At 26.3% G+C, this 12,315-nt stretch overlaps 1 protein-coding gene across 1 annotated transcript; it reads left to right on the forward strand.

Annotated features, from left to right (window-relative positions):
* Nucleotides 1-3,701: 3,701 nt before the first annotated feature.
* On the forward strand, nucleotides 3,702-11,704 carry LOC120092723 (protein SIEVE ELEMENT OCCLUSION B-like). The gene is made up of 7 exons (XM_039050878.1): nucleotides 3,702-3,961; nucleotides 4,172-4,261; nucleotides 5,807-6,255; nucleotides 7,680-7,777; nucleotides 8,140-8,273; nucleotides 9,522-9,992; nucleotides 11,003-11,704. Exons 1-7 carry the CDS (start codon nucleotides 3,734-3,736, stop codon nucleotides 11,588-11,590), a joined length of 2,058 nt encoding a protein of 685 aa, XP_038906806.1. The 5' UTR covers nucleotides 3,702-3,733; the 3' UTR covers nucleotides 11,591-11,704.
* Nucleotides 11,705-12,315: the final 611 nt, after the last annotated feature.

Consider the following 12,315-nt stretch of genomic DNA (forward strand, 5'->3'; position numbering starts at 1 on the left):
AGCTCATTTTCAGCCCTCCCCTATACATCTCTTTTGTTGATTAATACAACTCACTTTTGGTGTCAAAGGACGACGATATAGTTGTATCAACCTGTAGTTGAGATATCCTTATGCATCATCTGATCCCTCTACCTCTAGTACCATGCATGTTCAAAAGAAATTGCACCACAATCTAGTGTGTATAATTGGATGAAATTAAAATTTAATGTATTTATTGTATTTATACAAGCCTTTTGTAATATTTAATGTATTTATTTTCGGGCTTATCTCTTGCCTTCATGGATTACTTGTACTCTTTCATTTGTGCTAAATGAATATCTTAATGAGAGATGATGTGGTGCTATGAATATGGCTACTAGTGGAGATATTTGGGTGCATCCTACTTATCCAAAGTATCCTTTAAGAAAAAAAAGATGAAATTGGAACCAAGTTTAGATGAACATTAATACATCTCATATTAAATTTTGATTTTCCACCATTTTTTTATTATATCCATGATTTTAATTTTATTATGCTGTATAAAGCCTCACAGACATAAAATCCCCAATATTCTCATCTTATGTTAAAGTAATTATTAGACTCTAAAAGTTTAAACCATCACAAGAGATATTATTTGACCCTTTTGAATAAATTCTTCATAAACAATAATTTTGAAGCTATTAATACCCCTTTAACCTCGACAAAATGTGACAATCAAAAGGCAAGAATCAGATTATGTAATGGTGAAGTAATTTTCTGAAAGAAGATTACAATTCATTGGATTTCTTGAAAATGTATATTATTGATGGGGACAGAACAATTAAATTAGCATCATCATTGGGTTGGGTTGTGCTTTGTAAGAGAACATTCTGTTCTTTACTCAAGAGTCCATACAGTTAAGGAATAATGAGAATCACTTTGACAGCAAGAAGCACTTTCTACTTCTATAGGTGAAAAAGAAAGGGAAGTTATCACTAATTTAATTTATACAAAAATGATATATTTGTCCCTTTCTTAGAAAGCACAAGGAAACATCAGCTGTCTGTGTTTAAGGCAAGAATTGATTCCAAAGCAGCTTTAGCCATGCATGGTCTTTCTTAAGCCAAAAGCATTAGCTAAGGGAAAACTTAAACTTGTAGTGGATCTTTGTCCTTGGTTTTTCTCTTCTCATACATATTAGGTTTCTCTCTATTGTTAAATTTCTATTGGTTGGTTTTAATGGAAAGAATAAGAACATGCTTGCATGTAATTTTGGAATGATCAAAATCATTATTTTTTTTTAACAAAAAACACAAAATAGGGATCACAGGTGTACAAGAACATCTCAACTAAAAAATCATTTTTAGAATGACAGAAATCACATATCTAAAATCATTTTCTTTTTATGAAAGTCAATTTTATAACAACACTCGAGTATCAACTTAAACTTTCTTGTATATGTTTCTTGCATGCTGGTCTACTAATGAAGTATCCCTTTTCGAAAGAAAATTTTAAATCATATATTTTATCGAATTCTTGCCTAATTTAAATTGTGATGAGATTTATTAGTTAAAACTATACGGTCTCATTTAATGACCATTTGGTTTTTTATTTTTGTTTTTGAAAATGAAGCCTATAAACACTACTTTCATCTCCAAATTTATTCATTTGTTATCTACTTTTACCTAATAGTTTAAAAAACCAAACCAATTTATGAAAACTAAAAAGAAAGTAGTTTTTAAAAATTTCTTTTTGTTTTTGGAATGTAGCTAAAAATTAAATTATTGTACTTAAGAAAGATGCAAATCATTATAAGAAATTGTGAAGAAATAGGCTTAATCTTCAAAAACCAAAAACAAAAAACGAAATGGTATCAAACCGGGTGGAGTAATTGAACAAGACTAATTTTTGTTTAATATAACAAGTAGAGTTATAGAGATTTAACCTCATATTACATGTTAATTATTGATGAATTAAACTCAATTTATTTGAACAAGGACTATTTTAAATTAGAGAGCTTTTCTCTAGCTCCTCTTTTCAATTTGATAGTCCTTGCCAAGAAAACCAAAATACCTAAAAACATAGTCTCATAGATTATCAGGCTTAAAAAGAAAAAGATCATCAAACTTATCTTTAGCATATAATTCTTTTTTTTTTTTAAGTTCAAGGGACATTTTTATTTATTTATTTATTACTATTAATTATTATTATTATTATTATTATTTGAGAAGAAAGGTGGGAGGATTTTATCTCCTTCAGAGAATATTCAAATCATCCAGTCTTTTTTCTTCAAGAAACGCGACCATAACTTTCCCTAATAAGAAAAAGAAAATTCTCGTATAAAATTTAAATTCTTTATTCAATTTTTCATACGTTAATTAGTTAAGATTTTATATTTTTAATATACAACATTTAAATTTACAAAGAAATTAACTGACGGTGGGAAAAGATTTAAATTCAAGATAGCTACTTCAATTTTTTGTCAGTTGCTGTTAGCTACTAATTTTAACATGAACAGTTTTATTGCAACTAATGCAAATGTATAAAGTTAAATTTTTTTTTCCTATGTTCATATCTAACCTATATAAACATAATTTAAAATTTTAATTTATTAAAGGGCTATTCTTAAATATAAAAAAATAATCAAAATATTTACAAAATATAGTAAAATTTTAAAACTATCAATGATGAATGCAGATAAATACTGATAAACTTTTATCAGTACTTCTATTAGTGTTTATCAGTGACATCAATGTCTATTATTGATAGTTTTAAAATTTTGCTATATCTTGTAAATATTTTCAACAGTTTTACCATTTGAAATAATTTTCTTTTATTAAACTTTTCAACAAAAGTATCACCTATTAGAAGCTAGTTAAGCAGTATTATAATTAAGATTTACAACTCATCTAAGACGGCTATAATGTTTATTTATTAGTTGGAATAAATTATGTAAGTTTAGTTATTTTCATAATTTTTTAAGATCCATATTTAATTCACCAATATATCTCAACAAAATTTCTACCAAATAAAGTTCTCAGCAATCAAATAGATTAGGAATACATGAATGAAGTGAGATCATACCTAAATGAGAGGGATCTTGCATTATGCAAATATAATTTATAAAAGAGTTACCAAAAAAAAAAAATTGATAGTTACTATGAATAAGATTCACATTCTTTTCTATGACTCAATCATAGGAATTCTGGAGCAAAATGCTTCAATTTGAACAATTTGATAACCTCCCGAGAATTTATAAAGGAACCATGTTATAAGGATAAAGTAGGTTAAAAGGGTTTGTGTTGATCTGTAAGGATAATTTTTACTCTTGCAAACAAATCAAACTATTAGCAAGATAACATGAGCATGATTAGAGAATTAGAAAAATGTCAGAGCTATTAGATGTCGAATTCAAATATGATGAATATTATACCTAAAGGCTTTATGAAGAATGAAATGAAAACAAAATTTGAAGAGATGACTAAATTAGGTACATTTTCTCATTCAAAACAATTAAAAAGTGATGAAGAAGAAAAACAATACAGTACAACACAAGGGAAGATAGCATATGGTTATTCATTTTATACTTTAACCAAATTTCAATCTTATAACATATTCTATTCTTTCGAATGAAGCTGTGGATTTTCCAGGGTTCTCTTTACTATTGTCTCTTCATTCACATTCTTCTAAGACCTATAAATAGAAAATCTAAATCAAATAAACAACCAAAATTGACCCTCCTTTTTCTCTCTATATTTCGTTTCTTTGTGCACCCATGTCTTTGGTACCGCCCAAGAAACCCACCACCTCACTTGTTCATCCCAAATTGCAAAACCACAAGGAGGGGCTGGGCCTCGAACAATTGTCAGACGATGCCGTTATAAATCATATTTACACGAAACATCGGGAAGATGATAAAATCAAAATTGATATCGATAGTTATATCTTATTGGTTGAGAGCATCATTATAACGGCAGATCGAATCACTGATAGTGTTTCTCGAGTATTACAAACAACTCTTTCTATATACTTTTAGCTTTTTATTATATTTTAGTAGCGGTTTGAAATGACTTTTTAAGTGCTTCAAATACTTTTCAAGTGCGAGAAAGTCATTACATAACCGACTAAATAAAAAGTTCCAATCCAATTACTCAATTTTTTTGGGAAAAATTGATCGATTGTATTTTATCATATAGTTTGTTTTGGATTGCAGGTAATTGAAGGGCGTATAGCATTTGGTAGTGACTCTTATGCTGCTTCACTCAATCTACCTCTTTGTACACTACATCGTATCTCTAGTGAGGTCATTCATTAAAGTTTTTTTTTTCTTGAGAAATTATAGAGAATTCATTACAAAACCTCATTTCATATTAATGATTATTAATTAAACGAGTAAATATGTTAAAGTGAACTGAATTCAACTATAAGATTGATTTTATATTTAGCATTCAACATTTAACCATCAAACATTATTTTACTATTTTGTTTTCACCTTTTTTTAAGGAATGTTTGAAATATTAATCAAATACATATAAATAGATAAATAAAGTTCTTTTTTTTAAAAAAAGATATATACCTTTTTAGCTTTTAAATTTTAGTTGTGTTTATTACAAAAATATTTTAAAACCAGCGCTTGAACTCGACCTCTTTATTTTATTAAAATCCTGAACCACATAAACATTTAAGTTGAAAAAGTTTTTAATCCCATAATATTTCACAAACCATCATATAAATGAATATTTTAGAAACTATTTCTGTTCTTGTATTTAGATTTTGTTCTATTTTAATCACACTACTTTCAAAATATTCAAATTTATTTCTATTTATATTATTAAAAAAATCTCAGAACTAGTCTTTAGCCCTCCAGTTATGTTCAACTTTTTTTATAGAAAAAAATTGTTTATTATTTTTTTCGTCTACAAGTCTTAAAAACATATTGACACAGTGACCTTTTCTTAATGATTTTTTTAACCTAAATCAATGTTATATATAGTTATAGGATAATTGCAATTGGTAGCATTTTTAGAATAATAACAAAATGTATAATATCATTCAAAAAAATTGTAAATATAACCAAGTCTAATAAACTTCTATTTTTTTTATAGAATTTTACTAGTAATATGGCCTATTACTGATAGACTCCTACCAATAATATGGTCTATCGTTATAAACTATTTAAATTTGATCATATTTGTAATTTTTTTATATTATATTATATCTGCTAATATTTTGAGTCTAATGTCTATACTTGCAAAAAAATTATCCATTAAATTCCACTTGGGATCCAAAAATTACATGTCCCCAAAAGTTTTCAAAAATTAAAAACTTACATTTGGTTTTTCTTTTCTATATTTTTCTTGGAAAAAATTCAACAATAGTGACCAAATTTATCTCTTTATTTGATAATTTTTTTAATTACCTACTTTTTTCAACCAGGTGTTCTAAAAAATAAGTCAAATTAATTATTTGTTTTTAGAATTTGACTAAGAATTTAAATCTATTTTTCAAAAAAATCCTAATAAGAAATTGTAAGTTAACATGCATATAAAAAAGAGTTGGTTTCGAATATAGTAAAATGAATTAAAATATTTACAAATATAGCAAAATTTCATTATCTATCTTCGATAAATTGCAATAGAATATTATTTGTGTCTATCTGTGTCATGATAGACACGAATAGTAGTCTATCGCGGTCTATGATAGATAAACTGTGATATTTTGCTATTATTTGTAAATATTTTCAACAATTTTATTATTTAAAATAACTTTACTGAAAAAAAAAAAAAGAAACAGTTACCTAATAGAATATAATTTTGCTAACAAAATAATTGGATTGAATACTAAGCAGTTGGGGTGCAAAGCAGCAGGAATTGAAAAAGCCCACGAGACAACAACGGAAATTCTCAACATACTAATAAGCTATCCATGGGAAGCAAAAGCAGTTCTATGTCTTGCAGCATTTTCAGTGGATTATGGAGAATTATGGCATCTCAACCATTACTTCAAAACAGATCCACTTGCTAAAACATTGGCCATTATTAAGCAAGTTCCTGAGTTGAAAAAGCACTTGGATACACCCAAATATCGACAAGTGTTTCTTAGCCCAAAGTGCTTAATTTATGAGTGTATGAAAGCCATCAAATATATGAAAGAGATTAAGGATTTTTCTAAGTACGATACGAAAGAGCTTACAGAATTGTCTTCTGCCATTCGCCAAATTCCGTTGATTACTTATTGGGTTATACATATTATTGTTGCTTCAACAGCACAAATTTCTGCTTATTTGACTGCCACTGAGTAAGTACCCCCTAAGTTAATGTTTCTATAAAAATTTGTTATTTCTTTTTACTTCTTAAAAATTAAACTTATTATTTTTTAATACAAGTTTGTTATTCATTTTCTATATGGAGTTTTAAAAACTAAATTTAAAAGTAGTTTTAAAAAATTACTATTTTTAAATATAGTAAAATCAACCAAAATGTTTACAAATATAGCAAAATTAGATATCTATCATCCTTAATAGATAGACATGATAGATCACCGTTAGACGATAATATTTTACTATATTTGTAAATAGTTTCAGCTAAATTGCTCTTTTTTTTTTTTTTTTTAATTTGACTAAGAATTCAAGTGATTTTTTGAGAAATATGAATATCATAGTAAAAAATAAATATTTTTATTTAAAAATAAAATAATTATCAAATGAAAACTAAATTATAAAAACTTGTATTTTAGCCTTTGTTCGAAACTGGTCTAATTTTTCTGTGTTTTTTTTTCTAACTTGTTTTATTTCTCATCTTTGTTTTATTTTTATTTTTTTACTTTTTTTTTTCGGTCATGGAAGAATTTCGATTCCTGGAAAGCAGATGTCAAAAATAGAATTATGTTGTTTTAAAAATATAATGTATATTTCAACTTTTAAGTAATATTTACTTTTTCTGCGAGGGGTTCTTTGGAATGTTTATTCATTTTAAGAAATAATTATATAAGGACTTTTTTGATTCTAAAAGAATTTGGCTTCCTCAAAATATTTTATAATAAATTTCTTCTTTTTATATTAACATCTGAATCCTAAACAAATTTTAAAAATAAGAACTTTTGTTTTTTTTTTTTTTTTTTTTCAAAACTTAGTCCGGATATTTAGAAAACATTGTTAAAATGTAGATAATAAAACAAAAAATTTCATATGTGTGAGAAGTAGTATTTATAATCTTAATTTTTCAAAAAAAAAAAAAAATTCAAGAGCTAAATGGTTATCATACCAAAATATAAATAATTGATTTTAAGATATAGCAATCAATGCCAAAAATATTAGCAGATATAACACAATGCAAAAAAATTATAGATTTAGCAAAATTTAGATTAAGCTTTCGGGGTCTCATTGATGTAGGACTATATTGCTAATAAAAGTCTATCACTGATCAAAATCTGTTAGACTATATTGATAATAGAAGTCTATCATTGATAAGAGTCTTAGTGATAGAGTTTTATCACGGTTAGATTCTATTATATTTAAATTTCTTAAATGTTATTAGACACTTAATTTAAAAATAAATAAAAAAAATAAAAAAAAAAAAAAAAAAAAAAAAAGACATCTCCCTTTAATTATTACTTCAATTGTTGCCTTTTTGATGCTATTAGCCTAAGAAGCTTGATAATTTTTTTGCATTGGCAAAGTTCTTTTAATATGAAAGAACTAATTAAGATTGCAATAATCTCAGGGGTCAATCACAGAAGTATTTGAATGAGTTGACAGAGAAGATCAGTTCCATTCTCTCCATACTTGAAACCCATCTTACTGTTTTACGAGAACAACAAGGTCAAAATTTTGGTTTATATCATCATACTTCTACAAGTAGTTTATTGATATACATATTATTGCACTTCAATTTGGTTCGTCTTTATTTTTTTATTAATAAAATGTACTTATTTAATTTGCTGTCAATTTCTTTTATTCTATCCCTCCTCAAAAAAAAAGCAGCCCATTGATAAAAATCTTTTGAAATTTTAGATTAAAAAGAACAATCTTAATTTTTCCTTATTGGATAAGAAAGGAAAAAAAAATAGTAAGTAAACAAGTTAATTTTTATAATGAAAAGAACTTAAAAAAAATTTCATGCATATATTATTTGTATGTTAAGCTAACAAGTATATTTATTTTATTTTGTTTTGCAAATGCAGAAGAGATAAACCTATATAAATGGTTGGTGGATCACATTGATAACTTTCCTACTGAATTAGCTTTGGTTGTGTCAAAGTTGATTGAGGGAAAGAATGAAGCTAGGCCTTTCATAGATGGCTCTACTAAAAGAAAGGTCAACATTTTTTGATGTCTCATTTAGACTTTCATTTAACAACATTTTTTTGTCTTTAAGTTTCTTATATTATAGACTGAATTTTATTACCAATCATTTCTTTATTTAGAATTTTATTTTAAAAAACCCTTAATCATCTTAGTCGATTTCAATATATATATATATATATATTTAAAAAATTATTTTAATTGACAAAACTACTGAAAATATTTACAAATAATAGCAAAATATCATAATTTATCTACGATAGGTGACAATAGACTACTATTATGTCTATCATGACACAGATTGATACAAATAGTAAACTATCGCAGTCTATAATAGATAGTGAAATTTTTCTATATTTATAAATATTTTGATTCATTTTCTATATTTGAAAACATCAAATCTATTTATTTATTTATTTTTTTTTTAAGTTTAAAATATATTTAGAAGTGAATTACTAGACAAAAATGTGAGGGGGCAAGAAGTACTAGTTTTTTAATTAAAAAAGAGAAGGACAATATTTTTATCAAACAAGTCCTTGGCAATATTTGATAAGGGTATAGTATATTGTTAAAAACTAAGCTCATAAATACTATTGGATTTTTGTTATTTTAAATTTAGTTATCTACTTTGATCTCAACAAAACATTAAGAGAATGTTGGAATTGACTTGAGAAAAAATGTTTTCCAAAAAACTCATTTTTATTTAAATATTTTTGATAAAAGCTGATTAAATATACTTGAAAAGCTATTTTGAGTGGTTGTTAAATACTCTAATCTCTTCCCAAATGACTTATTTTTGTAAATTAAATACTTGAAAATGTATACCAAACGCACTCTAAATCTCATGTTTGATAACCACTAGATTTTTATTTTTGATTTCTGAAAATAAAGATTAATTATAAACATGGATAGTGTACTATATTCACTTATATCTATGAATTTCTTTATTTTGATATGCACTATATTTGGTATTTAGAATTTCGCTATCAGTACTTCAAATATTTTCTTAAAGAAAGATTGGAGAACGATGAAAAAACCAACATAATTTTCAAAAATTAAAATTGTTATGAAAAAACACGACTTAAAAACAAGTATGTTTTTAAAAACTTGTTTCTATTTTTATAAATGAGGTGAAATCCATAGTAAAAAGATCATAATCAGGAAACCAACAAAGTTTTCAAAAGCATAAAACCAAAAACAAAATTGTTATCAAATAGAGCCTAAAGTTTAGAATTTGATTGATACGTGATATCATATACAGGTCAGCATTGAAAATTGTTTGAGAAGGAAGAAAGTGGTATTAGTAATATCTGGATTAAACATTTCAGAAGAAGACATCAAAGCTCTTCAATTGGTTTATGATGAATTGGGTAGAGAAGATAAATACAAGATTGTTTGGATTCCAATTATCAATCCAAATGATCCAGATGAAGAAAATAGAAGAAGATATGAGCATGTAATATCTAAGATGCCATGGTATATAGTGCAATTTACTACAAAAATTGCAGGATGGAGATTTTTAGAAGAAAATTGGCAACTAAGAGATGATCCATTAGTAGTTGTTCTTGACTCAACTTCAAAAGTGGAATTCACAAATGCAATCCATTTAATTAGAGTTTGGGGATCTGAGGCTGTTCCCTTCTCCAATAGAAAAATTGACATTTTATTGGAAAAGAATTGGCCAGAGTCTACTATCCTCAAATTTACTGACCACCCAAGATTACATAATTGGGTAAGTAAATATTTCCTTTCTAATTTTAATTTTCGCCCATAAACTTGTTTTTGATATTCTATCAATTTAGACTCTAAACACTTTCAATTTCAAACCATAAACTTTAGAGATCAACTTCATCAAATTCATATAACCTGAGTAGTTTACGGGTCAAAGTTCTTTTCGATTATTTTTAGCCTAAAAATCAATTCATATCCTTAATTAGTATATTAACATTAGAAAATGATGAAAGTAATACGTAGGTGTTAACCTAGTTAAGATGTCTTGATGCACCTACTGATCTCTCTATCATTTAATATCTTGTTAAAAAATCGTATGTTGAGAATTAATTAAAACTCTAAATTTTTATAAGTTAATTTATTAATCGATAATGCACAATTTTCACACAGGAATAAGGTTTTTTATGAAAGAAAAGCTTATCATAATATTAAAGAGAAATGCTGGAATATAGTGGCAGTAGCATATTTCATCTTGTTTTAATTTGTTTTTCTCTGATTTAGAAAGAATTATGTGATACCACCCTTATTTAGAAAAAATTATGTGATATTCTTTGTTAGTACATTTGGTAAAATTCTAGGAGAAGAATACTTTTACTTTTTTTAATTTTTAAAGATTAAGCGTAAAAGTTTCTATTTTCACTTACTTATGTTTTGTTGTCTACACATTTTTACAATATTATCAAATTTTAAGTTAAAATTTGAAAACTAGAAAAAAAAGAATATTAGGTTAAAGAATTCAAATATTTTCATGTATAGGTTAGATAAAAACCCAATATTTAGAAAATCTGAGAAGACAAGCATCATTTTCAAAATTCAATAATTATAAACTAAATATTTATCAGAAGAAACTTCAATTTCCAGTCCATTTTAAACGAAGTCAGTGAAATTAAGCTATAAATCATTAATAAAGGGTCTAAATCTATCGACTCATTGAAAGTGTATGATTTAAGTTGATATAATTATTAGTTTTAACAAAAATTTAGGGGTATAATTTTTTTTTTCCTTATTTAGATGAACCAAGAAAAGAGTATCATATTCTATGGAGGAAAAGACCCAAATTGGATCCACCAATTCGAAGAAAAAGTAAGTGACATAAAAACCGATCCATGGATAAGAAACAAAGGAATAACATTCGAGATTGTACGCATAGGAAAAAACACCAAAGGAGAAGATGATCCAAAACTCATGTCTCGTTTTTGGATAACACAATGGGGTTTCTTCATAGTAAAAAGCCAAATAAAAGGCTCAAGTGCAAGCGAAACAACAGAAGATATATTACGATTGATATCTTATGAAAATGAAAATGGTTGGGGAATTTTATCTGTGGGCTCTGAACCAGTTCTTGTTGGACGTGGGAATTTGATTCTAGCAGTGTTGGAAGACTTCAATATATGGAAACAAATATTAAACATAAAAAGTTTCCCTGATTCTTTCAGAGATTATTTCAATGAAGTTGCTGCAAAGACTCATCAATGTGATCGAGTGGTTCTTCCTGGATTCAGTGGATGGATTCCAATGGTTGTTAATTGTCCTGAATGTCCTCGTTTCATGGATACTGGTATCAGCTTCAAATGTTGCCATGGACGAACTCATATGTAATTATAATCATGAATTCAGGGTCTTAATAATAGCTACTCTTATAATAAAAATTTATTACCACATATACAGTTTTTGATGATATATTTTATATTTGGTGTATCATCATCATTTGTATTTTTCATTCCTCAAATTGTTATTCATCTGGGTATTTGGTGTTAGGCATGGATGTTCTATAAGTTTGCTTAAATAATAAATGTCTATTTAGACACCCTTTTGTAACCGTTTAGTTGTTTGTTACATTATTTTCTATATTTTGTTGTCTACATTTTAAGAGTATTTTCGAAATCATGACCAAATTTTAAAAACTAAAGAAAAAATTAGTTTGAAAAACTTGTTTTTATTTATGGAAATTGACTAAGAGCTCTAATGTTTGTTTACATAGGAAATATGAAAACCATGAGGAGGAAATTGTGAGAAACAAACACAATCTTTAAAAATATAAAATTAAAATTCACATCGTTACCAAATGGGATCTTAACTTTCGCCATGGTTGGAACAAGTTTGTTTGTTCATATGCTATATGCAAAGTATTAAAGTCTCATCTGCATGCGTTGATACCTCTATCGATATTTCAATATTTGTGATGAGGGTTATGAATTAACATTTTTATTTGTATAGTAAAAAAGTTTATGATGCATGAAAAAATAAGCAAATAAATATCTAATGTATATCTAATATCAATATTAAATATAACTCGTTGAAAAAAGTACATAATATTTATTTAC

The sequence above is a fragment of the Benincasa hispida genome, chromosome 12 (assembly GCF_009727055.1).
Source record: "Benincasa hispida cultivar B227 chromosome 12, ASM972705v1, whole genome shotgun sequence".
Lineage (NCBI taxonomy): Eukaryota > Viridiplantae > Streptophyta > Magnoliopsida > Cucurbitales > Cucurbitaceae > Benincasa > Benincasa hispida.